Below are 23,462 nucleotides of genomic sequence, written 5' to 3'. Positions count from 1 at the left end.
AATGCATTCTGCATTTTTTGTGCACATGCTGCGTTTTTTTCCATGGCGGAATCGCATTCTGGAAAAAAACGCAGCATTCTCATTCTTTGTGCGGAATCGCGGGGATTCGGCACACATAGGCATGCATTGATCCGCTTACTTTCCGCAAGGGGCTATACCCACCATGCAGGAAGTAAGCGGATCATGTGCGGTAGGTACCCGGGTGTGGAGGAGAGGAGACTCTCCTCCAGGCCCTGGGAACCATATAATTGTTAAAAAAAAAAAAAAAAAGAATTAAAATAAAAAAATCATGATATTCTCACCTTCTGGTGTCCCGTGCAGCGTTCCCGCCCCTCGCGATGCTCCTGTTCCCAGTAATGCTTTGCAGAAATGACCTGTGATGACGTAGCGGTCTCGCGAGACCGCTACGTCATCTGGGGTCATTGCCGCTGAGCATTATTGGGAACACGAACATCGCGAGGAGCGGGAAGGTGAGAATATCATGATTTTTTTATTATTTTTAACATTAGATCTTTTTACTATTGATGCTGCATAGGCAGCATCAATAGTAAAAAGTTGGTCACGCTTGTCAAACACTATGTTTGACAAGTGTGACCAACCTGTCAATCAGTTTTCCAAGTGATGCTACAGATCGCTTGGAAAACACTAGCATTCTGCATGCGAATTACGCTTGTAAAACGCTAGTGTTTAGCGGGAAAACGCATGCCAATTCCGCATGCGTTTTTCCCGCGGCAGGGAGTTTTGGAATTGCCGCTGAAATTACCGCGGCAATTCCGGACGTGTGCACATAGCCTAATACACAGAAATGTTTGTCGTCACTTTGCCAGTACCCTCCTCATTCTACTCACCCTTACTCAAACATAGTGACCCACATCATAATAATTCCACCCCCCTTTGCCATATCCCAGTTTTGTGCTCAAAAGCTGAGAGTATCCCATGTACTGATAATTATGTATATGTGTGTGTGTGTGTGTGTATATATATATATATATATATATATATATATATATATATATATGTGTGTGTATGTGTATATATATATATATATATATATATATATATATATATATGTATATATATATATATATATATACCCTCATGCAGGTAATGTCCCCTTCGTGGCCCCATACACTAGTTAGCTCCCTTACCACTATTACCCAGTTTGTGCTTCCTTACAATTTTCTCCCTTTTTTTTGCTTCAGTGCAATAATTCCCTTATTGTGCTCCCATACAATGATTATGCCATTCTTTGTGCCTCTGTACAATAGCTATGTTCCCCCATGTGTTAAGTTTGCCCCTCTTTGTGCCTCCACACAATAACTATGCCCCTCTTTGTACTTTTATAGTATAGTTGTGTTGCTCTTTCTGGCCCCATACAATAATTTTGCCCCTCTTTGTGACTGCATACAATAATTATGTGTCCTCTGTAATATCGCCCTTTGTTCCTCCTTGCTGAAGCAATGCCCCTTCTGTAATATGCCTCTTGGTGCCTACGTACATTAATCACGATCCCCTTTGTGTCCTCCCATCATGTTTAGATTTTGAAAAAAAAATCAAAGTGGTCTTTCCCCTCTCCCAATAAGAGCAGCAAGATCCTGTTTCTTCCTGCCTGTAATGTAATCACGGCTACAGATTTAATCCACGCTCTCGCGACCTTTGGTTGGCTGCAGGCCTAAAGCAGCCTGAGACTGATCAGAGTACACAGTGGTAGGGCAAGGAGGGAGAATGCAGAAAAAGCATTGTCTACCCGGTGATCTAAGCACTCGCTTCCCTCCGAGCCCGCACCATCCCACCACTGTTCTACACCTCTCCGCTCCCAGTGATGCCAGAATAAAGGAACTGCACTGTAATTACCATTAATGATTAGTCGCTTCTTTTCACAATGAATTTTATTAGTGTGCGTTAGATAAAATGCAGTTTGGAATCTTATTCTGAATAATGCTGATCTTCCTGACATAGTTGTGTGGTGGGAGCGGAGTATGTGGGTCAGGAATGTGGCGCCATGCAGAATGGTCACATTATCCCCCACACACTGTGTAAAGGTTTGGCTTATAGCCGTTTGCCATTTATTGTTGAATTTGTCACCGAGATGAAAAATGTTTCTTGTGGACATGTCAGATGTTAGGGATCTTGGAATGGCGAAGAAAAAAGCCTTGGCAATGCTGTTCACTTTGTGCAGGCGAGAGGTCATCATGGCTGTAGAAAGCATCATGTATCTTCTTCGCTGGGCTTGGACTAGGATTTTTTATGAACCTTGTAATGCCAGGACATAGTGTCTAGAATAGAGCATTTCTATCATGTCAGGGCATTTTACACAGAAACCTATGACTTTGATGATTAGTGGTGCAGGGACATACACAGTTGTTACAATGTTCCTCTGCTGCAGTGATCCCCAACCTGCGGCTCGTGGCAGTCTGACTGCTTAGTACATTATCCTCAGTTCTAGCAAAAAGTTATAAAGAGCAGGTCTCTGAGAAGCCCCTCACAGAAGAGCAGATCTGGATGGCTATATGCTGGCCTTGGCATAACTGCCAGAGGAGGTGGTGGGAGTGTGAGAATACGCAAGGTGGGTACAGCAGCAACCCTCGGTGTGATGTCTATGGGGTGTCACTACTGTGGGGAAGGGGGGGATCAGGAGCTGGATGCCACTATTTGGGATTCTGAAGGTAAGAAAGGTTGGGGACTACTTATCTGCAGATTAGATGATTAGAGGTTCGGAAGTGAGCCATTGGCAGCAAGTCTAAAGTACTGCTGGAGTTACATTTTCATTTCTTCGAGCGTCCATTGAAATGTGTTGGTATTGATTTGTTTTTACTGTCCAGGTCCAATCCTCCACTGTAGGGGGGTGAACTACATGTACACGGTACTGTCAGCCAGCTAGTAGAGGGGGGTCATGAATATAAGGAACATAGGGAAGTCAAGTAGAAGGCTCATTAGAGCTTTTTCACAAGCAGCTTAAGACATATGATGAAAGGGCTGAGGTTTCATTTTTTCTTTCAACTAAATTTATCAAAGAAAAGCAATTTTCCTATTTTCTCTTCCTATAATAGATTGAGACTTTTGTCAAGAGCGCTCAAGTTTTTAGTTTTTCCTTTTATCTTTGAAATCAGGACATAAATATTAGGTTACAGTTTTAACCTACCACTAAGGTAGAATTCTATAGAAAGGGGGTGACAGAATTGGGTAAGACTTGACTATTTTTCTCTCAATATAAATTTCCGTGGTGAATGAAATGGTTATTTTAGGGGGAGTATATGTAAGAAATCCTCTAGTATAGATGAGGAATGTTTTTTCAGAAAACTCCGTCTTCGGGCACTGTTTGTTTAAAATACACAACCCCCCCCCAGTTTCTGCTTTACTCACCCTCCCAGGTTCCAACCCCGAATTTCTGCTGCTGCTCTTAGGGTCTTTTATTGTGTGCAGCGCTTACGTCACGTCGACAGCACTGCAGCCAATCAGTCAGTGGGCTGAGCCCATATCTGTTATTGGCTACAGCTATTGGCCTGACATCAGCGCTGCAGCCAATCAGTCAGTGGGCTGAGCCCATATCTGTTACTGGCTACAGCTATCGGCCTGACATCAGCGCTGCAGCCAATCAGTCAGTGGGCTGAGCCCATATCTGTTATTGGCTACAGCTATTGGCCTGACATCAGCGCTGCAGCCAATCAGTCAGTGGGCTGAGCCCATATCTGTTATTGGCTACAGCTATCGGCCTGACATCAGCGCTGCAGCCAATCAGTCAGTGGGCTGAGCCCATATGTTATTGGCTACAGCTATCTGCCTGACATCAGTGCTGCAGCCAATCAGTCAGTGGGCTGAGCCCGTATGTTATTGGCTACAGCTATCGGCCTGACATCAGTGCTGCAGCCAATCAGTCAGTGGGCTGAGCCCGTATGTTATTGGCTACAGCTATCGGCCTGACATCAGCGCTGCAGCCAATCAGTCAGTGGGCTGAGCCCATATGTTATTGGCTACAGCTATCTGCCTGACATCAGTGCTGCAGCCAATCAGTCAGTGGGCTGAGCCCGTATGTTATTGGCTACAGCTATCGGCCTGACATCAGTGCTGCAGCCAATCAGTCAGTGGGCTGAGCCCGTATGTTATTGGCTACAGCTATCGGCCTGACATCAGTGCTGCACTGGGAACATCAGCGGAGACTCGCTGCTGAACCGGGTGAGGTGTGGTTTTTTTTGTTTTTTTTTAATAAACAGCCTGCTCCTCAGGATAAGATACAGAATTCTACATTGGTGGATATGTTAAAACTGTAAGCTAATGTTTGTGTCCTGATTTTCAGAGATTAAAGGAAAAAGTAAATACTTAATCACTCTTGACAAAAGTCATGCAATCAATCCATTGTTAGAAGGTAAAATGGAATAAAATACTCAGTTTAATGTGCAATTCTTTGTTTTTGCAATCTTGGATTGGCCATCAGTGTACTGTGCATTACATTCCCGAGTTCGGTATCCAAGATACAGATTGGACATGCTCAATCATGTGCTTTGCTGCTGAGCATTTGCCTGGCAGCTATCGTATTTGTGGTTCTACCTTTCAAGTCTTGTTTTCCTGGAGAGATCTTTCTACAGTTGGGTTTCTTCTGATTTGTCCAATTTACAGACACGAGAACAAATAAAAGAACATTTGTGGATGGACCATTTTGCAGAGTACGGGAGGACAGTTTGTATGTTCCGCACAGAGAAGATCCGGAAACTTGTTGCTATGGGAATTCCTGAATCCTTGCGTGGAGAACTCTGGCTCGTTTTTTCAGGTTGTCAATAAAGTCTCTTTCTGAAAAGTATTGGAAAAATTCATTTTATTGGTATGAATATCCATCTCCAGTCTGGACCACTATTTAGCCATCAGCTGTTCACTGTTGGCGGCAAAAGATAACCTCATAACGACAACCATTTAGGGTATGGTTGGGCATGGCCAATACTCTACATGGGTTGTCCACCAGCTTATCCAATGCAGGACCAAATTAAAATGAAAACTGTGTATATTCCTCTCAGCAGCGCCATTCCAGCAATGATAAGACATTGTGTCACGTGCAGGATGCAGCCAACGAGTGGCTGCTCGTCATCTGCAGCTCATCAGTTTCTGTCTGCTCTGATGAAATAGTAAAGGCTTTAGTTGACACGTGACACAACAACTTCATGTCCCCAACAGGAACAGCGGTGCAGACATCACTGGAATGGCGCCTCTCTGGGTGGTCAGCATACAGTTGTGTTTTTTTAATTTGGGTACTGGATTGATTAAGCTGGTATTGTCCAGTAGTGGACAACTCCTTTACGTTTTGCCAAGCTTTATTGACCTGATATTTGAATACAATCACTTCCCGTTAATTTATGTTCTTTGCTGTCTTGAAGCATGCACACTGACCACGATGAAGTACATGGACCTAGGCCACATAGACCACTTGATATACATCTTCTAGTGGGGTGTGTTTCTGATTTTAGTTTCTAAGCCTTAGTTATAGAGTGTTCCCTTGCTTATAGATGCAGTGACTGACCTGGCCTCGCATCCAGGCTACTACAACAGCCTGGTGGATGAATCCATGGGGAAGAGCTGTGTGGTCACAGAAGAGATCGAGCGCGATCTGCACCGATCATTACCCGAACATCCAGCCTTCCAGAATGAAACTGGCATCGCAGCCCTGAGGAGAGTGCTCACTGCGTACGCCTACAGAAACCCCAAAATAGGATACTGTCAGGTAAAGCCTGAGTCACATCCTCAACATATTCTCTTCAGTGGTGGGGATCCAACTCTGTGCAATCTGTATGGCTCCCAGTGTGTGACCCCACTATAGTGGCCTCACATATTATTATTATTATTATAGCGCCATTTATTCCATGTGAGATCACACAGATAGGTGATACATTTGACTGTATCATTATTAGCCATTATTTTTAGAACAGTTTTTCTAATTCTGTTTTGATCATTTTAAATGATGCATCTGTATTTCTGTTATATTGCCAGTCTGTTCGGCCCTCACGTATTTATGGGGGTTTAGCTCACATCACTTACTTATTCATTCTTTGTATCAGACAAATACATGGCTCATTTATTTTTATTTTTTTTTAGTCTATGAATATCCTTACTTCAGTCTTACTACTTTATGCCAAAGAAGAAGAGGCGTTTTGGCTGCTGGTCGCAGTATGTGAAAGGATGCTTCCAGATTATTTTAATCATCGGGTCCTGGGTGAGTCTATTGTTTGCCGTCTGTGAGACGTTTGCCATCTTCTGGTGAAGAGTAGAATTGCAGGTTATTTAAATATGATAGAGAAATACTGCCATCATATGGACAAGGAAAGCAGTGTGTCTGAATAATGCTTCATAGTCAGTGCATATATCACACATACAATATAGAGGTGTGTTTATTTTTGAACTGCCCTACTGTCTTTACTTCCAGATGGTGATATTCAGGTGCAGAAAAGGAAAATATAATTTTCTAAATTGCATTGAAGTGCATAATTTCTTGGAATATTCTTGACAGGGGCCCAGGTCGACCAGTCTGTCTTTGAAGAGCTGATCCATGAGCGGCTTCCCGAGCTGGCAGAGCATATCACTGACTTGACCACTTTGGCTTCCATATCCTTGTCATGGTTCCTGACGCTGTTCATCAGCATTATGCCCCTGCAGAGCGCGGTCTGTGTTGTAGACTGCTTCTTCTTTGATGGCATTAAGGCGATTTTCCAGATCGGACTGGCAGTTCTGGATGCCACAGCTGTGGAACTGTGTGGCAGTAAAGATGACGGACAGGCACTAATGATTCTGAGCAGGTTAGATACTTCTAATTTTCTTTGTTGCTCCATTTCAGTGTTAGTTACTGGAATAGTATCATAACTAAATCTGTAATGTTACATAATACCAAAAGGGTATCATGACCTTAACTGAACAGACTTTCTACTTATTATAAAAAAAAAAAAAGACCGTTGGGCAACACTTGGCATTTGCTATATGGTAATATTGCTGTGCTGCTTATATTTTGTACATGCCTTCCCAGAGAATGACCGTTGCTAGTGAAAAATGTTCCCGTGAATAGGTTTTTAGAGCATGTCAAGAATGAGGATAGCCCTCTGCCACAGACTGGAAACGTGCACAGCTTATTGAATAATGAACAGGAGCTTTACCCGGTAACTGATATAGCAGATTTAATACGGGATTCCTATGAGGTATGTACATGAAAGCCTGAAATGATCATTGCTAGAATCTTCTGTAAAAAGGGCCATAATTATACAATGTTTTTGGATGTGCCTGGCTCCTTGCTGCTGGTTGATTTTTGGGGAAAGAAGGGTGGAGCGCATTAAACTTCATCATGGCCCTACCTTTTTGTTCTTCATCCTGTTACAGACATCCATAAATTACTGTCCAAGTGCGGACCATGATGTTTGGACTAGCCACAGGTCTCCTGCAGCATTGTATAAGCCTATGAGGCTGCAGATTTTGGGCCTGGAGACCCAAGCTCAGTCCTTGTATCACAATCCGTACTCGGACCGTGATTCCTAGAAGTATGAAGACGGCCAAATGGTCTCTGGCTGAGGCTAACTGCCCTCTCTCCATGCATGCTATATATATATATATATATATATGTGTGTGTGTGTATGTATTTATGTATGTGTGTGTATATATATATATATATATATATATATATATATATATATACATATACATACAGTACAGACCAAAAGTTTGGACACACCTTCTCATTTAAAGGTTTTTCTGTATTTTCATGACTATGAAAATTGTATATTCACACTGAAGGCATCAAAACAATGAACTAACACATGTGGAATTATATACTTATAGATGCTGTGGTAGCCATGCTGGTTCAGTATGCCTTTAATTTTGAATAAATCCCCAACAGTGTCACAGCAAAGCACCCCCACACCATCAAACCTCCTCCTCCGTGCTTCACGGTGGGAGCCAGGCATATAGAGTCCATCCGTTCACCTTTTCTGCTTCGCACAAAGACACGGTGGTTGGAACCAAAGATCTCAAATTTGGACTCATCAGACCAAAGCACAAATTTCCACTGGTCTAATGTCCATTCCTTGTGTTCTTTAGCCCAAACAATTCTCTTCTGCTTGTTGCCTGTCCTTAGCAGTGGTTTCCTAGCAGCTATTTTACCATGAAGGCCTGCTGCACAAAGTCTCCTCTTAACAGTTGTTGTAGAGATGTGTCTGCTGCTAGAACTCCGTGTGGCATTGACCTGGTCTCTAATCTGAGCTGCTGTTAACCTGCGATTTCTGAGGCTGGTGACTCGGATAAACTTATCCTCAGAAGCAGAGGTGACTCTTGGTCTTCCTTTCCTGGGGCAGTCCTCATGTGAACCAGTTTCTTTGTAGCGCTTGATGGTTTTTGCCACTGCACTTGGGGACACTTTCAAAGTTTGCCCAATTTTTCGGACTGACTTACCTTCATTTCTTAAAGTAATGATGGCCACTCGTTTTTCTTAACTTGGCTGCTTTTTTCTTGCGATAATACAAATTCTAACAGTCTTTTCAGTAGGACTATCAGCTGTATATCCACCAGACTTCTGCACAACACAACTGATGGTCCCAACCCCATTTATAAGGCAAGACATCCCACTTATTAAACCTGACAGGGCACACCGGTGACTACTTCTTGAAGCTCATCAAGAGAATGCCAAGAGTGTGCAAAGCAGTCATCAAAGCAAAAGGTGGCTACTTTGAAGAACCTAGAATATAAGACACAATTTCAGCTGTTTCACACTTTTTTAAGTATATAATTCCACATGTGTAAATTCATAGTTTTGTGCCTTCAGTGTGAATGTACAATTTTCATAGTCATGTACTGTATGCATATGTATACATGTATACGTATATGTACTGTATGTATGTGTATATATATATATATATATATATATATATATATATATATATATATATATATATATATATATGTGGGTGTATATGTGTGTGTGTGTATGTATATATATATATATATATATATATATATGTGTCAAGGAAAGATGAACTTTGCACATTGGTAAGTCTTACCCCTCAAATTTGTTCCTTTTTGCATAAGGATTCACCATGTAAAATATGTTGACATTAAATTTAGATTTACCACTTGCTCAAGGCATGTGAATTATTCCATGTTTCTCATTTTCCACAATATTGTACACACAATAAACACTCAGTTAGTCATCATATCTTTAACTGGATATACTATTTATAAAAAACCTAAAACTTCAGATCACCCCCCTTTCGCCCCATTGAAAATTAAAGGGTTAAAAAAAAAAAAAAAAAAACACATTTGGTATCGCTGCGTCAATCTATCAAAATATAAAATCAATTAATCTGATCGGTAAACGGCATAACATACCATACATAGCGCGGGATATGCATGACGATAAATACTAAACAAACATTTAAAACTGCAATATGATGTGCCATTGAGCAACCAGTAAATGATAACTAATCTTAAAAAAAAAAATAATAATAATTTTTTTTAAATATCTATGACCAAAAGGGAACAAAATTAGGGGGTAAGACCTTCAAAAACTTGCTACCTAATTTTTACCATGCATATCCTTGGCACCCTAATATATACACACCGATATCTAAAGTCTGAGGCCAGGTCAAGTCTGCTGTATTCTTGTTATGGCATCATCTCTGTCTCAGTCAATACGATCATTTAGTGCTTGTGTCACTTGTGCACAGAGGTTCTCGCTTTTAAAGTGATCAGTTTATCATTTTGCTATTCCCATGAAGAGAACTGATTGATTGATTTTATGTCATTCCAGAAATTTGGCAACGGCTCTGTTGAACAAATTGAACACTTGCGCTGTAAAAATAGGATTCAGGTTCTTCAAAGCCATGAGGACACTACAAAACAAAATGTTGTAAGTACCTTGTGGGTAGTTAAAGGGAACCAGCCACTTCCTTTTTAGCATGTAAACTGTCCCCAGTGCGTTGTTAGTGATGCAATGTGCGTCCTGAACATGTTTTTTTTCATTAAAAACAGCTGTGTAATAATGTCCAAAAAGCACTTAATATAGTTAGATCATAGCTGCTCATTTAGTAACGGGGGGTGCTTCTTTTTTGTTCAGTCACGGATGTCGCCACCCTCGCAATTAAATTTTCCGTGCTTGCGCAGGGTGTAGCATGGAGCTGTGATTGCGCAGTGTGGAGCTTGGTGCCGTGCTTGCACAGTGTGTAGCAAGTGCGGCTCCCTGCTCGACACTGCGCAATCACGGGACTTTACAACGCATTCGTGTGACAAAACCACAACCCAGAACATCAGTGAAATTGACACCTGTGACTGAACGAAAATAAAGCACACCCCTATAGCTAAATGAGCAGGTATGATCTAACTATATAAAAGTGCTTTTTGCACTTGATTAGCCGATTTTAATGAAAAAAAACATGTTAGTGATGCACATTGCATCAATGCAAAAAATTACATGACTGGTTCCCTGTAATGGAATTAACATTGTTGTCAGCACCTATGAAGGGGAATCTGTCAGTAGGTTTTTGCTATGTAATCTGAGAGCAGCTTGATGTTAGGGGAACCGAGTCTGATTCCAGTGATGTGTCACTTACTGTGTTTTGCTGTTCCAATTCTACCAGTGTTTTATCAGCAGGACATAATCACTACAGGATAAGCTGCCCTTGTGCCTGTTAGTCCAATAATTCTCCCACCAGGAATCAGGATCTGTGTCCCTACATTATGCTGCTATCAGATTACATAGCAAATCCTGCTGACAGATTTCCTTTAATGTGCACATTCCCCAAAGGCAAACCTGCCTGTTATTTCACTAAAACAGAATCTAGAATAGAAATATTGCTTCATGCATGGGCCTCTGATCTCTGTAGGACAGAATCACAAACAGCCCAGCCTATGACTCCACTAATATCAGATATTTGGGGAGCATATAGCCTTAATGATAATCTCATACAACAGGTCTCTGTTTCATACTGTGTTGGGATTATTTATTCTCAGTACACAAGTATGGAGCACGTTCTACATGATGAAAGCCCTGTCATGATTTCTCTAGGAGAATATTGAATAACTACATTAGATTGTGGCCTGATTCTTACGCATCGGGTGTTCTAGAATATTCTGACTGACTGAACGTGTTCAGTGAACGTGACTGAACTATGTCGCACTGTGACTGAACTACGGCCGGACTGCACCTGTCGCTGATTGGTCGCGGTCTGCTGGCGCGACCAATCAGCGACGCGGGATTTCCATTACAGACAAACAGACAGAATTAGACAATTATATAGTAGACTAGATGGTAGCCCGATACGCATCGGGTATTCTAGAATATGTACTGTATGTAGTTTATTTTTGAAGATTTAAGAATAATGCAATGAATACACAGGATTTGGCTGGCCGGGCGCGACCAATCAGCGAAGTGTGGTTCAAAAACCACGCCAATTCACGGCCGGACTGCGCCTGTCGCTGATTGGTCGTGCCCGGCCGGTCATTATATTCTCACCTTCCGTCGCCTTTCCCGCTGCTCCTCGCGACGCTCCGGTCCCAAGAATGCATTGCGGTCTTGCGAGATGATGACGTAGCAGGCTCGCAAGACTGCTACGTCATCATCTCGCGAGACCCCAATGCATGGACCGGAGCGTCGCGAGGAGCAGCGGGAAAGGCGACGGAAGGTGAGAATATAATGATTTTTTATTTTGTTTATTATTTTTAACATTAGATCTTTTTACTATTGATGCTGCACAGGGTGGATTGATTTAAATCACGCCGATTTAAATCATGATTTAAATCGCGATTTAAATCAAAAGATTTTTTTCTATTTAAATCGGATCGATTTAAATCATGATTTTAATCATGATTTAAATCACTGATTTAAATCAAAAGGTTTTTTTTAATATAAATCACGATTAAAATGAGAAGTGAGAGCAGTGCGCATGTGCGCCCATAGTTACACGGACGAAACTAGGGGCAACGATCTAACGCCAGGGTGAGGGGGGGACCCCAAAGTAAGTAAAAATCTTTTTTGTTTTACTATATGGCAATAGGTAGGTGTTTAAAAGCAGCATGTCTTAATTGTATAAACTATTAATAGCCTCCACATTTTGTTCATACTGCCCCTTTAATTCCACACTTCTAGCTTGGTTTCACTTTTGGTTTAGTTTCTTTTTCCATTCAGTTGACATGCCCAAACTTGTTGGATAGTCAGCATCCTACAGAAACCTCTGGAAGAGCATGGCATTGTGAATGTTACACATATACAGCCTTTATTCTACTGAGTTAAACAACTCAGCTTTATCTCATGATGGAAGAACCTTTGGATGGTAAAATATTTTCCTCAAAAAGCAGTTTATTGAAAAAAATCCGATTTAAATCAAAAAAATCCGATTTAAATAAAAAAAATCCGATTTTTTTGATTTTTTAAAAAAAACATTGATTTTTATCCACCCTGATGCTGCATAGGCAGCATCAATAGTAAAAAGTTGGTCACACAGGGTTAATAGCAGCGTTAACAGACTGCGTTACACCACGGCATAACTCGGTGTAACGCAGCCATTAACCCTGTTTGAGCGCTGACTGGAGGGGGCACTGACAGAGTAGGAAGGGGCGAATTCGCGGCCGGACTGTGCCCATGGCTGATTGGTCGCGACCAATCAGCGACGCAGGATTTCTGTGACAGACAGACAAACAGACAGACGGAAGTGCCCCTTAGACAATTATATATATAGATAGATTGTTTGCACAGATGTTCTGTGTCTAATTTCTGAGAGTTGTAGTTCTCTCTCATTTCTTCCTTTGACACACATTAAATCTCACCAGAGGTGTCTTTCCTTTTTAGCTTAGAGTTGTTGCCCCTGATGTGTCTTTTCTTCAGGAAGATTTGGAAGATATTTTTGACATGTTTAAGGTAAGAGTAAGGATCTGGACATCTGAAACGTCTTAGGCACATCCATCTAAATGTAGTTCTACTGCTGTACATACTTACCGTACCTGTCATCTGTGCGTGCACTGTGGCATGGCCATACCTGTTTATACTCCTGATATATCAGTAATATTGTTCCACTTTAGTATGTGGAAATGAACAAATATGTATTTAACCCCTTCCTGCATTTGAGCAGGAGTCTGAGCCCAATCCACAAATGGTAGATTCTGGCTGTTTTACATAGCTGGCATCTGTGACTAACAGCCGTGGCTGGAGCTGAGCTGCTGTTAGGCTAGGTTCACATTTGCGGTCGAGTCCGCAGCATTTCGTACGCAACTGCAAACGCATGGCAAAATGCATGAGAACGCTGCGTTTTTTGTCCGCATCAACTTACGCATGACGGATAAAAAAAACCGCAACGTTTGCTTGCATTCGCGTTGTATTTGCACATGCGTTTGTTATGAAAAAATTTTTCAAGAAGAATTTCATTGACGCAAGCCACTCCCAATAGGCGTGGCTCACGGGATTTCTGTATATAGACCCTTGTGCAAGCGAACGAATGTCCTTGCGTTCCTATGCGTTCCCATAGACTGTAATGGGTTGTTTTGATGCACTCCTTCTGCAAGCGTCCGCATCCGTATGGCGGTGGAAATTGGACGCCACAAAAATTCTAACATGGTGCGTTAGCCGCGACCAGCCGTAGACCGCGAAATGAAGCAGGTGAACTCATGCACCTGCGTCTACAATGATAAAGATATGAAATGAAGACACATGCAGATGTATGCTTCAGAAACGCTGCGGACACAACCGCAAATGTGAAATCAGCCTAATACTTAATTTCTGCATTTTTTTGATCCGAGTTGCGGTATCTGCCCCTTTTTCTTTGGAGGCTTTTTTTGCCTTGTCTTTTTAATGTTAAATTTTATATATTATTAATAAAACATAAGTTTGGTATCTCTTCATGTCCGATGGTTACCACAGTTACAGACTATAAGGTTTAATTGGCTACTAACAATGCAATAGTGATGATGAAATAACAAAGACGCAAGTGTTCAATATGCCTGCATGAAAGTTGTGATAAGTGATTACAGCCTCTTCTGGATCTTGAAAATTAGAGCCAGCCAGCAAATTTAAGTATCATATTAGTTGTCAGCGCCACAAAATTAGTCAAGTTCAACTGTTTTTGTGTCTGAATCAATTTGGCTGTAGAACGGTTATCATAATTTATTGCTGAGGATTTGCAGTGGAAATGTAGCAATTGCTTTGCGCATTTGTCTCATGCTATATTCTTCTAGAAAAGGGAGATTGTAAGGCTACACCAATTGTTTTTTGGCTGCATATTCCAGTCCAAGGCCCCGATTCATAAATGTTTTTTTGCACACCAGTTTTGATGAAGAGTGCGCTGGAGTAAGATACGCCTCCTAATGAATTTGGTCCATCTTTCAGCTGCCGGCCAAAATTTGCTCCATCAGGTACTGGGGTACATTTCTGTCGTAATTTACGACACTTTTGTGGTCAAACTGTTGATGACATCGCTGAGTGAGTTTGGCTCTACCCTCTCCAGCTAAGCTCTGTCCAGTTTTCAAAAAGTGAGTGGAGTTGGCCTGGACTGGCATAAAACTGCCAAAAGTCAGACATTTTTTGTGCTACCAAGAGTTGTGCAAAGACTTTGTGTCATCTCAAGTAGCTTTAGGCCATAAAACTGCTTGATGAATCGGGGCCTAAATGTTCTGAAATCTGAGCTGCATGACATATACTTGGCTAATGCCTGGTCTGCAGCTAATCATACTGATGATAGATTCACATCAGTTTCCATTAGTTTATACATTTTGTCACCCATGGACTTTATTGATCACCCCAAAAAATTGATATAGGCGGAAATGATGAAGACTAATGTGGTCAGTTTGAGTCCTGTAGGATCCTAGCCTAAAAGAAATACCATCAGAGGTAATATAAATCACCTCTCAATTTTTCCATCTTTAGGCAGACAGATGACAAGTGATGAGATTTATAATGGGAGTATAATTTATGAACCATTCTCTCACCTAAATCTGTCTTGTTTCGTTTCAGAGAGAGCATTTCATCAGTTGTTACTGGGAAGGGATCTCTTCATTAGTTGAGCGCCATGACCCAAGACGGCCTTATGCAGAACAGTACAAGATCGATAGTCGCCAGTTTGCATCCCTCTTCAAGTTGTGTTCGCCTTGGCCCTGGGGTTCTCACACTGAAGTTTTAGCAGAAAGGATGTTCCGGATATTGGATGAAAATCAGGACCTTCTCATTGAGTTCAAGTCTTTTGCATGGTGTTTAGGTAATTTTATTTGTGTATGATCAAACTAAGGATTCTATAGTGTGCAGGTTTAGTTATGGCAGGCTGCCGTTATATGATCAATTGATATCCATAATGTGTTTTATTTATTTATTTTTGCTTTCAGACATTATTTACCATGGTGAGATGAACGAAAAAATCAAGTTGTTATATAGACTCCATATACCACCAGGTGAGATGTATGGATCATAAAAATATCAGCCTAGATGTGTGTACACAGGCTAATGTCATACCGATGGCTATGCCACCATGTATGTACAAATCAAAAGGTGATGAAAAGTTGTCAGTATTGCATAAAAAAAGCAGAATGTGAAATAATTTGAAAAGTTACTGTTGGAAAAGTGACATTACTAGCTGTAAACCTTAGTTTCGTCTTCAAGATATACCTTCAATGATGATCGAAGTGGCTTGTCCTTCCAGAAGTGTAACACTGACTATGGGACAGTGGGCACAGGGGTAGGTTGGGGGACACTTACTCCTCCAGAGGGCCTGCTGCTGTCATACTGTAAACAAGGAAGCCTAACAGACTGCTTTCCTCTCATTACAGTCACACTTAGGCTATGTGCACACGCTGCAGAATTGCCGCGGAAATTGCCTATGCAGCATCAATAGTAAAAAGATATAATGTTAAAAATAATTTTAAAAAATCGTGATATTCTCACCTTCCGGCGGCCCCCGCAGCCTTCCTGCTCCTCGCGATGTTCCCGGCAACTCCCGTTCCCAGTAATGCCTCACGGCAATGACCCCAGATTACGTAGCATCACTCGAGACCGCTACTTCACCACAGGTCATTGTCGCAAGACATTACTGGGAACGGGAGCATTGTGAGGAGCGGGAAGGCTGCAGGGGACGCCAGAAGGTGAGAATATCACGATTTTTTATTGTCATTCTTTTTTTTTTTTTACAGGTATATGGTTCCCAGGGCCTGGAGGAGAGTCTCCACCCTGGGTACCAACCGCACATGATCCGCTTACCTTGCGCATGGTGGGCATAGCCCCATGCCCCATGCGGGAAGTAAGCGGATCAATGCATTCCTATGTGTGCGGAATCCTCGCTATTCCGCACAAAGAATGAACATGCTGCGTTTTTTTCCGGAATGCGATGTTTTCATCTTTTTTTAAATGTTTGTATTCATTTTGCTGTTTTGGTCAACTTGACTTTTTTTTTTTGTTGACAGCTCTTACGGAGAGTGACCATGACTGTCAATCACCACTTAAGGGGCCATTGTTATCAACTACCAGACCATTGAAGCTTACAAAACCAAACAGTATGTGCTCATTATTATTTCTCCTTGACCATTAAATGTCTTGTTATTTACTTAGATGAGATTTTAAGTTTATGGTATTTACAGGTGGGGAAAAGGATTATCAAAAACAGCTAAAGCAAATGCTTAAAGACTTGGCAAGAGAGAAGGATAAAAGCACAGAAAAGGAATTGCCCAAAATGACCCAGGTATAGTCTCTTCTCCATCTCTGAAACCTCTGACGCATAAGAAATCCTTATGTACAGTGGGGAAAATAAGTATTTGATGCACTGCTGATTTTTCAAGTTTCCCCACCTACAAAGAATGGAGAGGTCTGTAATTTTTAATGTAGGTACACTTCAACTGGGAGAGACAGAATCTAAAAATAATAACCAGAAAATAGCACTGTATGATTTTTAAATAATTAAATAGCATTTTATAGCATGAAATAAGTATTTGATCACCTACCAACCAGCAAGAATTCTGGCTCTCACAGACCTGTTAGGTTTCTCTTTGAAGGGAGCCTGTCAGCAGGATTGTGCACAGTAACCTACACACAGTGTCAGGTCGGCGCCGTTATACTGTATACTGTAGTTGTTGTTTAATCTTTATTTGCAGTTTTCTGTTAATGATATTCTCATTCTCCATTGCGGCCTCTGGGGGGGTCTTCATTTGGTGCTCTGCTTACATATTCATCAGAATGGCTTATGACAGTCACTGATCCCTCAGGGACCTGTCCCCCCTATTTTACGCACTGCATAGAATTATGTTGTTTGGGTTTTTTTAACCCCTTAACGACCGCCGATACGCCTTTTAACCCCTTCACCCCCAAGGGTGGTTTGCACGTTAATGACCGGGCCAATTTTTACAATTCTGACCACTGTCCCTTTATGAGGTTATAACTCTGGAACGCTTCAACGGATCTTGGCGATTCTGACATTGTTTTCTCGTGACATATTATACTTCATGATAGTGGTAAAATTTCTTCGATATAAGTTGCGTTTATTTGTGAAAAAAACGAATATTTGGCGAAAATTTTGAAAAATTCGCAATTTTCCAACTTTTAATTTTTATGCCCTTAAATCACAGACATATGTCACGCAAAATACTTAATAAGTAACATTTCCCACATGCCTACTTTACATCAGCACAATTTTGGAACCAAAATTTTTTTTTGTGACGGAGTTATAAGGGTTAAAAGTTGACCAGCAATTTCTCATTTTTACAACACCATTTTGTTTTAGGGACCACATCTCATTTGAAGTCATTTTGAGGGGTCTATATGATAGAAAATACCCAAGTGTGACACCATTCTAAAAACTGCACCCCTCAAGGTACTCAAAACCACTTTCAAGAAGTTTATTAACCCTTCAGGTGTTTCACAGGAATTTTTGGAATGTTTAAATAAAAATGAACATTTAACTTTTTTTCACACAAAATTTATTTCAGATCCAATTTGTTTTATTTTACCAAGGGTAACAGGAGAAAATAGACCCCAAAATTTGTTGTATAATTTGTCCTGAGTACGCTGATACCCCATATGTGGGGGTAATCCACTGTTTGGGCGCATGGCAGAGCTCGGAAGGAAAGGAGCGCCATTTGACTTTTCAATGCAAAATTGACTGGAATTGAGATGGGACGCCATGTTGCATTTGGAGAGCCCCTGATGTGCCTAAACATTGAAACCCCCCACAAGTGACACCATTTTGGAAAGTAGACCCCCTAAGGAACTTATCTAGATGTGTGGTGAGCACTTTGACCCAACAAGTGCTTCACAGAAGTTTATAATGCAGAGCGGTAAAAATAAAAAATCATATTTTTTCACAAAAATGATCTTTTCGCCCCCAATTTTTTATTTTCCCAAGGGTAAGAGAAGAAATTGGACCCCAAAAATTGTTGTGCAATTTGTCCTGAGTACGCTGATACCCCATATGTGGGTGTAAACCATTGTTTGGGCGCAGGGCAGAGCTCGGAAGGGAAGGAGCGCCATTTGACTTTTCAATGCAAAATTGACTGGAATTGAGATGGGACGCCATGTTGCATTTGGAGAGCCCCTGATGTGCCTAAACATTGAAACCCCCCACAAGTGACACCATTTTGGAAAGTAGACCCCCTAAGGAACTTATCTAGATGTGTGGTGAGCACTTTGACCCAACAAGTGCTTCACAGAAGTTTATAATGCAGAGCGGTAAAAATATAAAATCATATTTTTTCACAAAAATGATCTTTTCGCCCCCAATTTTTTATTTTCCCAAGGGTAAGAGAAGAAATTGGACCCCAAAAATTGTTGTGCAAATTGTCCTGAGTACGCTGATACCCCATATGTGGGTGTAAACCATTGTTTGGGCGCAGGGCAGAGCTCGGAAGGGAAGGAGCGCCATTTGACTTTTCAATGCAAAATTGACTGGAATTGAGATGGGACGCCATGTTGCATTTGGAGAGCCCCTGATGTGCCTAAACATTGAAACCCCCCACAAGTGACACCATTTTGGAAAGTAGACCCCCTAAGGAACTTATCTAGATGTGTGGTGAGCACTTTGACCCAACAAGTGCTTCACAGAAGTTTATAATGCAGAGCCGTAAAAATAAAAAATCATATTTTTTCACAAAAATGATCTTTTCGCCCCCAATTTTTTATTTTCCCAAGGGTAAGAGAAGAAATTAGAGCACAAAAGTTGTTGTGCAATTTGTCCTGAGTACGACGATACCCCATATGTGGGGGTAAACCACTGTTTGGGCGCATAGCAGAGCTCGGAAGGGATGGAGCGCTATTTTACTTTTCAATGCAAAATTGACTGGAATTAAGATGGGATGCCATGTTGCGTTTGCAGAGCCCCTGATGTGCCTAAACATTAAAACCCCCCACAAGTGACACCATTTTGGAAAGTAGACCCCCTAAGGAACTTATCTAGATGTGTTTTGAGAGCTTTGAACCTCCAAGTGTTTCACTACAGTTTATAACGCAGAGCCGTGAAAATAAAAATTCTTTTTTTTTTCACAAAAATGATTTTTTAGCCCCCAATTTTGTATTTTCACAAGGGTATCAGGATAAATTGGGCTCCAAAAGTTGTTGTCCAATTTGTCCTGAGTACGTTGATACCCCATATGTGGGGGGGAACCACTGTTTGGGCGCATGACAGAGCTCGGAAGGGAAGGAGCGCCATTTGGAATGCAGACTTAAATGGATTGGTCTGCAGGCGTCACGTTGCATTTGCAGAGCCCCTGATGTACCCAAACAGTACAAACCCCCCACAAGTGACCCCATATTGGAAACTAGACCCCCCAAGGAACTTATCTAGATGTGTTGTGAGAACTTTGAACCCCCAAGTGTTTCACTACAGTTTACAACGCAGAGCCGTGAAAATAAAAAATCTTTTTTTTCCCACAAAACTTATTTTTTGGCCCCCAGTTTTGTATTTTCCCAAGGGTAGCAGGAGAAATTGGACCCCAAAAGATGATGTCCAATTTGTCCTGAGTACGCTGATACCCAATATGTTGGGGTAAACCCCTGTTTGGGCACACGGGAGAGCTCTGAAGGGAAGGAGCACTGTTTTCCTTTTTCAACGCAGAATTGGCTGGAATTCAGATCGGATGCCATGTCCCGTTTGGAGAGCCCCTGATGTGCCTAAACAGTGGAAACCCCCCAATTATAACTGAAACCCTAATCCAAACACATCCCTAACCCTAATCCCAACGGTAACCCTAACCACTCCTCTAACCCAGACACACCCAACTCTATTCCCAACCGTAAATGTAATCCAAACCCTAACCCTATCTTTAGCCCCAACCCTAACTGTAGCTCCAACCCTAAAGGCCCCGTCTCACTAAGCGATTTACCAACGATCACGACCAGCGATACGACCTGGCCGTGATCGTTGGTAAGTCGCTGTGTGGTCGCTGGGGAGCTGTCACACAGACCGCTCTCTCCAGCGACCAACGATCAGGGGAACGACTTCGGCATCGTTGAAACTGTCTTCAACGATGCCGAAGTCCCCCTGCAGCACCCGGGTAACCAGGGTAAACATCGGGTTACTAAGCGCAGGGCCGCGCTTAGTAACCCGATGTTTACCCTGGTTACCAAAAAAAACAAACAGTACATACTCGCCTTTCGGTGTCCAGGTCCCTTGCCGTCTGCTTCCTGCTCTGACTGAGATCCGGCCGTACAGTGAGAGCAGAGCGCAGCGGTGACGTCACTGCTGTGCTCTCACTTCTCACTGTACGGCCGGCAGTCAGTGAGAGCAGGAAGCAGACGGCAAGGGACCTGACGGACATCAGATGGTGAGTATGTACTGTTTGTTTTTTTTTTACATTTACGCTGGTAACCAGGGTAAACATCGGGTTACTAAGCGCGGCCCTGCGCTTAGTAACCCGATGTTTACCCTGGTTACCAGTGAAGACATCGCTGGATCGGTGTCACACACACCGATTCAGCGATGTCAGCGGGGCCTCAACGACCAAAAAAAGGTCCAGGCCATTCCGACACGACCAGCGATCTCACAGCAGGGGCCTGATCGCTGGTACGTGTCACACATAGCGAGATCGCTATGGAGGTCGCTGTTGCGTCACAAAACTTGTGACTCAGCAGCGATCTCGCTAGCGATCTCGCTATGTGAGACGGGGCCTTAACCCTAGCCCTAACCCTAGCAATAACCCTAGCCCTATCACTAGCCCTAACACTAGCCGTAACACTAGCCCTAACCCTAGCCCTAACCCTAGCCCTAACCCTATCCCCAACCCTAGCCCTAACCCTAGCCCTAACCCTAGCCCCAACCCTAGCCCTAACCCTAGTCCTAACCCTTGCCCTAACCCTAACCCTAGCCCTAACTCTAGTCCTAACTCTAGCCCTAACCCTAGCCCCAACCCTAGCCCTAACCCTTGCCCTAACCCTAGCCCTAACTCTAGTCCTAACTCTAGCCCTAACCCTAGCCCCAACCCTAACCCTAGCCCTAACCCTTGCCCTAACCCTAACCCTAGCCCTAACTCTAGTCCTAACTCTAGCCCTAACCCTAATGGGAAAATGGAAATAAATACATTTTTTAATTTTTTTATTTTTCCCTAACTAAGGGGGTGATGAAGGGGGGTTTGATTTACTTTTATAGCGGGTTTTTATGATTGGCAGCCGTCACACACTGAAAGACGCTTTTCATTGCAAAAAATATTTTTTGCGTTACCACATTTTGAGAGCTGTAATTTTTCCATATTTGAGTCCACAGAGTTATGTGAGATCTTGTTTTTTGCGGGACGCGTTGACGTTTTTATTGGTAACATTTTCGGACACGTGACATTTTTTGATCGCTTTTTATTCCGATTTTTGTGAGGCAGAGTGATCAAAAACCAGCTATTCATGAATTTCTTTTGGGGGAGGGGTTTATACCGTTCCGCGTTTGGTAAAATTGATAAAGCAGTTTTATTCGTCGGGTCAGTACGATTACAGCGATATCTCATTTATATCATTTTTTTATGTTTTGGCGCTTTTATACGATAAAAACTATTTTATAGAAAAAATAATTATTTTGGTATTGCTTTATTCTCAGGACTATAACTTTTTAATTTTTTTTCTGATGATGCTGTATGGCGGCTCGTTTTTTGCGGGACAAGATGACGTTTTCAGCGGTACCATGGTTATTTATATCAGTCTTTTTGATCGCGTGTTATTCCACTTTTTGTTCGGCGGTATGGTAATAAAGCGTTGTTTTTTGCCTCGTTTTTTTTTTTCTTCTTCTTACGGTGTTTACTGAAGGGGTTAACTAGTGGGGCAGTTTTATAGGTGGGGTCGTTACGGACGCGGCGATACTAAATATGTGTACTTTTATTGTTTTTTTTATTTTATTTAGCTAAAGAAATGTATTTATGGGAATAATTTTTTTTTTTTTTCTTTATTTAGGATATTTTTTTTATTTTTTTTTTACACACATGTGGGGAATTTTTTTTTTTACTTTTTTACTTTGTCCCAGGGGGGGACATCACAGATCATTGATCTGGCAGTGTGCACAGCACTCTGTCAGATCGACGATCTGCTGTGCAGGGCTGCAGGCTTACCAAGTGTCTGCTCTGAGCAGACACTCGGTAAGCCACCTCCCTCCCTGCAGGACCCGGATGCCGCGGCCATCTTGGATCCGGGACCTGCGGCGAGGAGGGAGGTAGGAGACCCTCAGAGCAACTCGATCACATCGCGTTGCTCCGGGGGTCTCAGGGAAGCCCGCAGGGAGCCCCCTCCCTGCGCGATGCTTCCCTATACCGCCGGTACACCGCGATCATGTTTGATCGCGGTGTGCCGGGGGTTAATGTGCCGGGGGCGGTCCGTGACCGCTCCTGGCACATAGTGCCGGATGTCAGCTGCGATATGCAGCTGACACCCGGCCGCGATCGGCCGCGCTCCCCCCGTGAGCGCGGCGAATCGGCTATGACGTACTATCCCGTCGAGGGTCAGATAGGCCCAGGTCACCTCGACGGGATAGTACGTCTAAGGTCACAGAGGGGTTAACGGCGGCCGCTAAGGGTACTTAAACCACAGCGCCGTTAATTAACGGCGCTGTGGAAAAAGTGAATAGCGCCCCCCAGAGTCGGATTTTCTCTGGGGTCTCGGTTGCCGAGGGTAGCCGAGACCCCAGAGAACATGATTCGGGGGTTTTTTACCGACCCCCGAGATGCGATCGCCGGTAATTAACCGTTTACCGGCGGTCGCAACAAAAAAAAAAAAAAAACGCGATGTGCCGTTTAATTTCTCTGTCCTCCGATGTGATCGCACATCGGAGGACAGAGAAATAGGGTCCCCGATGGCCTCCGGTAGCCCCCCAATACTCACCTATCTCCCTCGGTGCTCCTCGTGGGTCCCCATGGGCGCCGCCATCTTTACGCCCGGCACCCGGAAGATCTTTGGGGTCTCGGCTGCCGGGGGTAGCCGAGACCCCAAAGAACATGATCGGGGTCGGTTTGCACCGACCCCTGTTTTGCGATCGCCGGTAATTGACAGTTTACCGGCGACCGCAAAAAAAAAAAAAAAAAAA

General features: G+C 42.7%; 2 protein-coding genes across 4 annotated transcripts in view; one reads left to right on the top strand and one right to left on the bottom strand.

Annotated features, from left to right (window-relative positions):
• The window catches only part of RPL31 (ribosomal protein L31), a 125,275-nt gene that overhangs the window by 17,716 nt on the left and 84,097 nt on the right, over positions 1-23,462 (bottom strand). The gene's annotated exons all lie outside the window — the stretch shown is intronic.
• Positions 1-23,462, top strand: part of TBC1D8 (TBC1 domain family member 8) — a 153,555-nt gene that overhangs the window by 98,986 nt on the left and 31,107 nt on the right. For all 3 annotated transcript variants that reach the window (XM_077296631.1, XM_077296630.1, XM_077296632.1), the window contains 11 exons: positions 4,615-4,765; positions 5,493-5,707; positions 6,079-6,196; positions 6,491-6,776; positions 7,040-7,169; positions 9,767-9,865; positions 12,800-12,868; positions 14,954-15,194; positions 15,319-15,384; positions 16,390-16,479; positions 16,564-16,664. In XM_077296631.1, coding sequence (XP_077152746.1) covers positions 4,615-4,765; positions 5,493-5,707; positions 6,079-6,196; positions 6,491-6,776; positions 7,040-7,169; positions 9,767-9,865; positions 12,800-12,868; positions 14,954-15,194; positions 15,319-15,384; positions 16,390-16,479; positions 16,564-16,664 — 1,566 coding nt within the window. The remainder of the gene's footprint in view (positions 1-4,614; positions 4,766-5,492; positions 5,708-6,078; positions 6,197-6,490; positions 6,777-7,039; positions 7,170-9,766; positions 9,866-12,799; positions 12,869-14,953; positions 15,195-15,318; positions 15,385-16,389; positions 16,480-16,563; positions 16,665-23,462) is intronic.

This window comes from Ranitomeya variabilis, chromosome 3 (assembly GCF_051348905.1).
Source record: "Ranitomeya variabilis isolate aRanVar5 chromosome 3, aRanVar5.hap1, whole genome shotgun sequence".
Classification (NCBI taxonomy): Eukaryota; Metazoa; Chordata; class Amphibia; order Anura; family Dendrobatidae; genus Ranitomeya; species Ranitomeya variabilis.
Note: the sequence above shows the minus strand (reverse complement) of the source record. Positions and strands in the feature narration are given on the sequence as shown.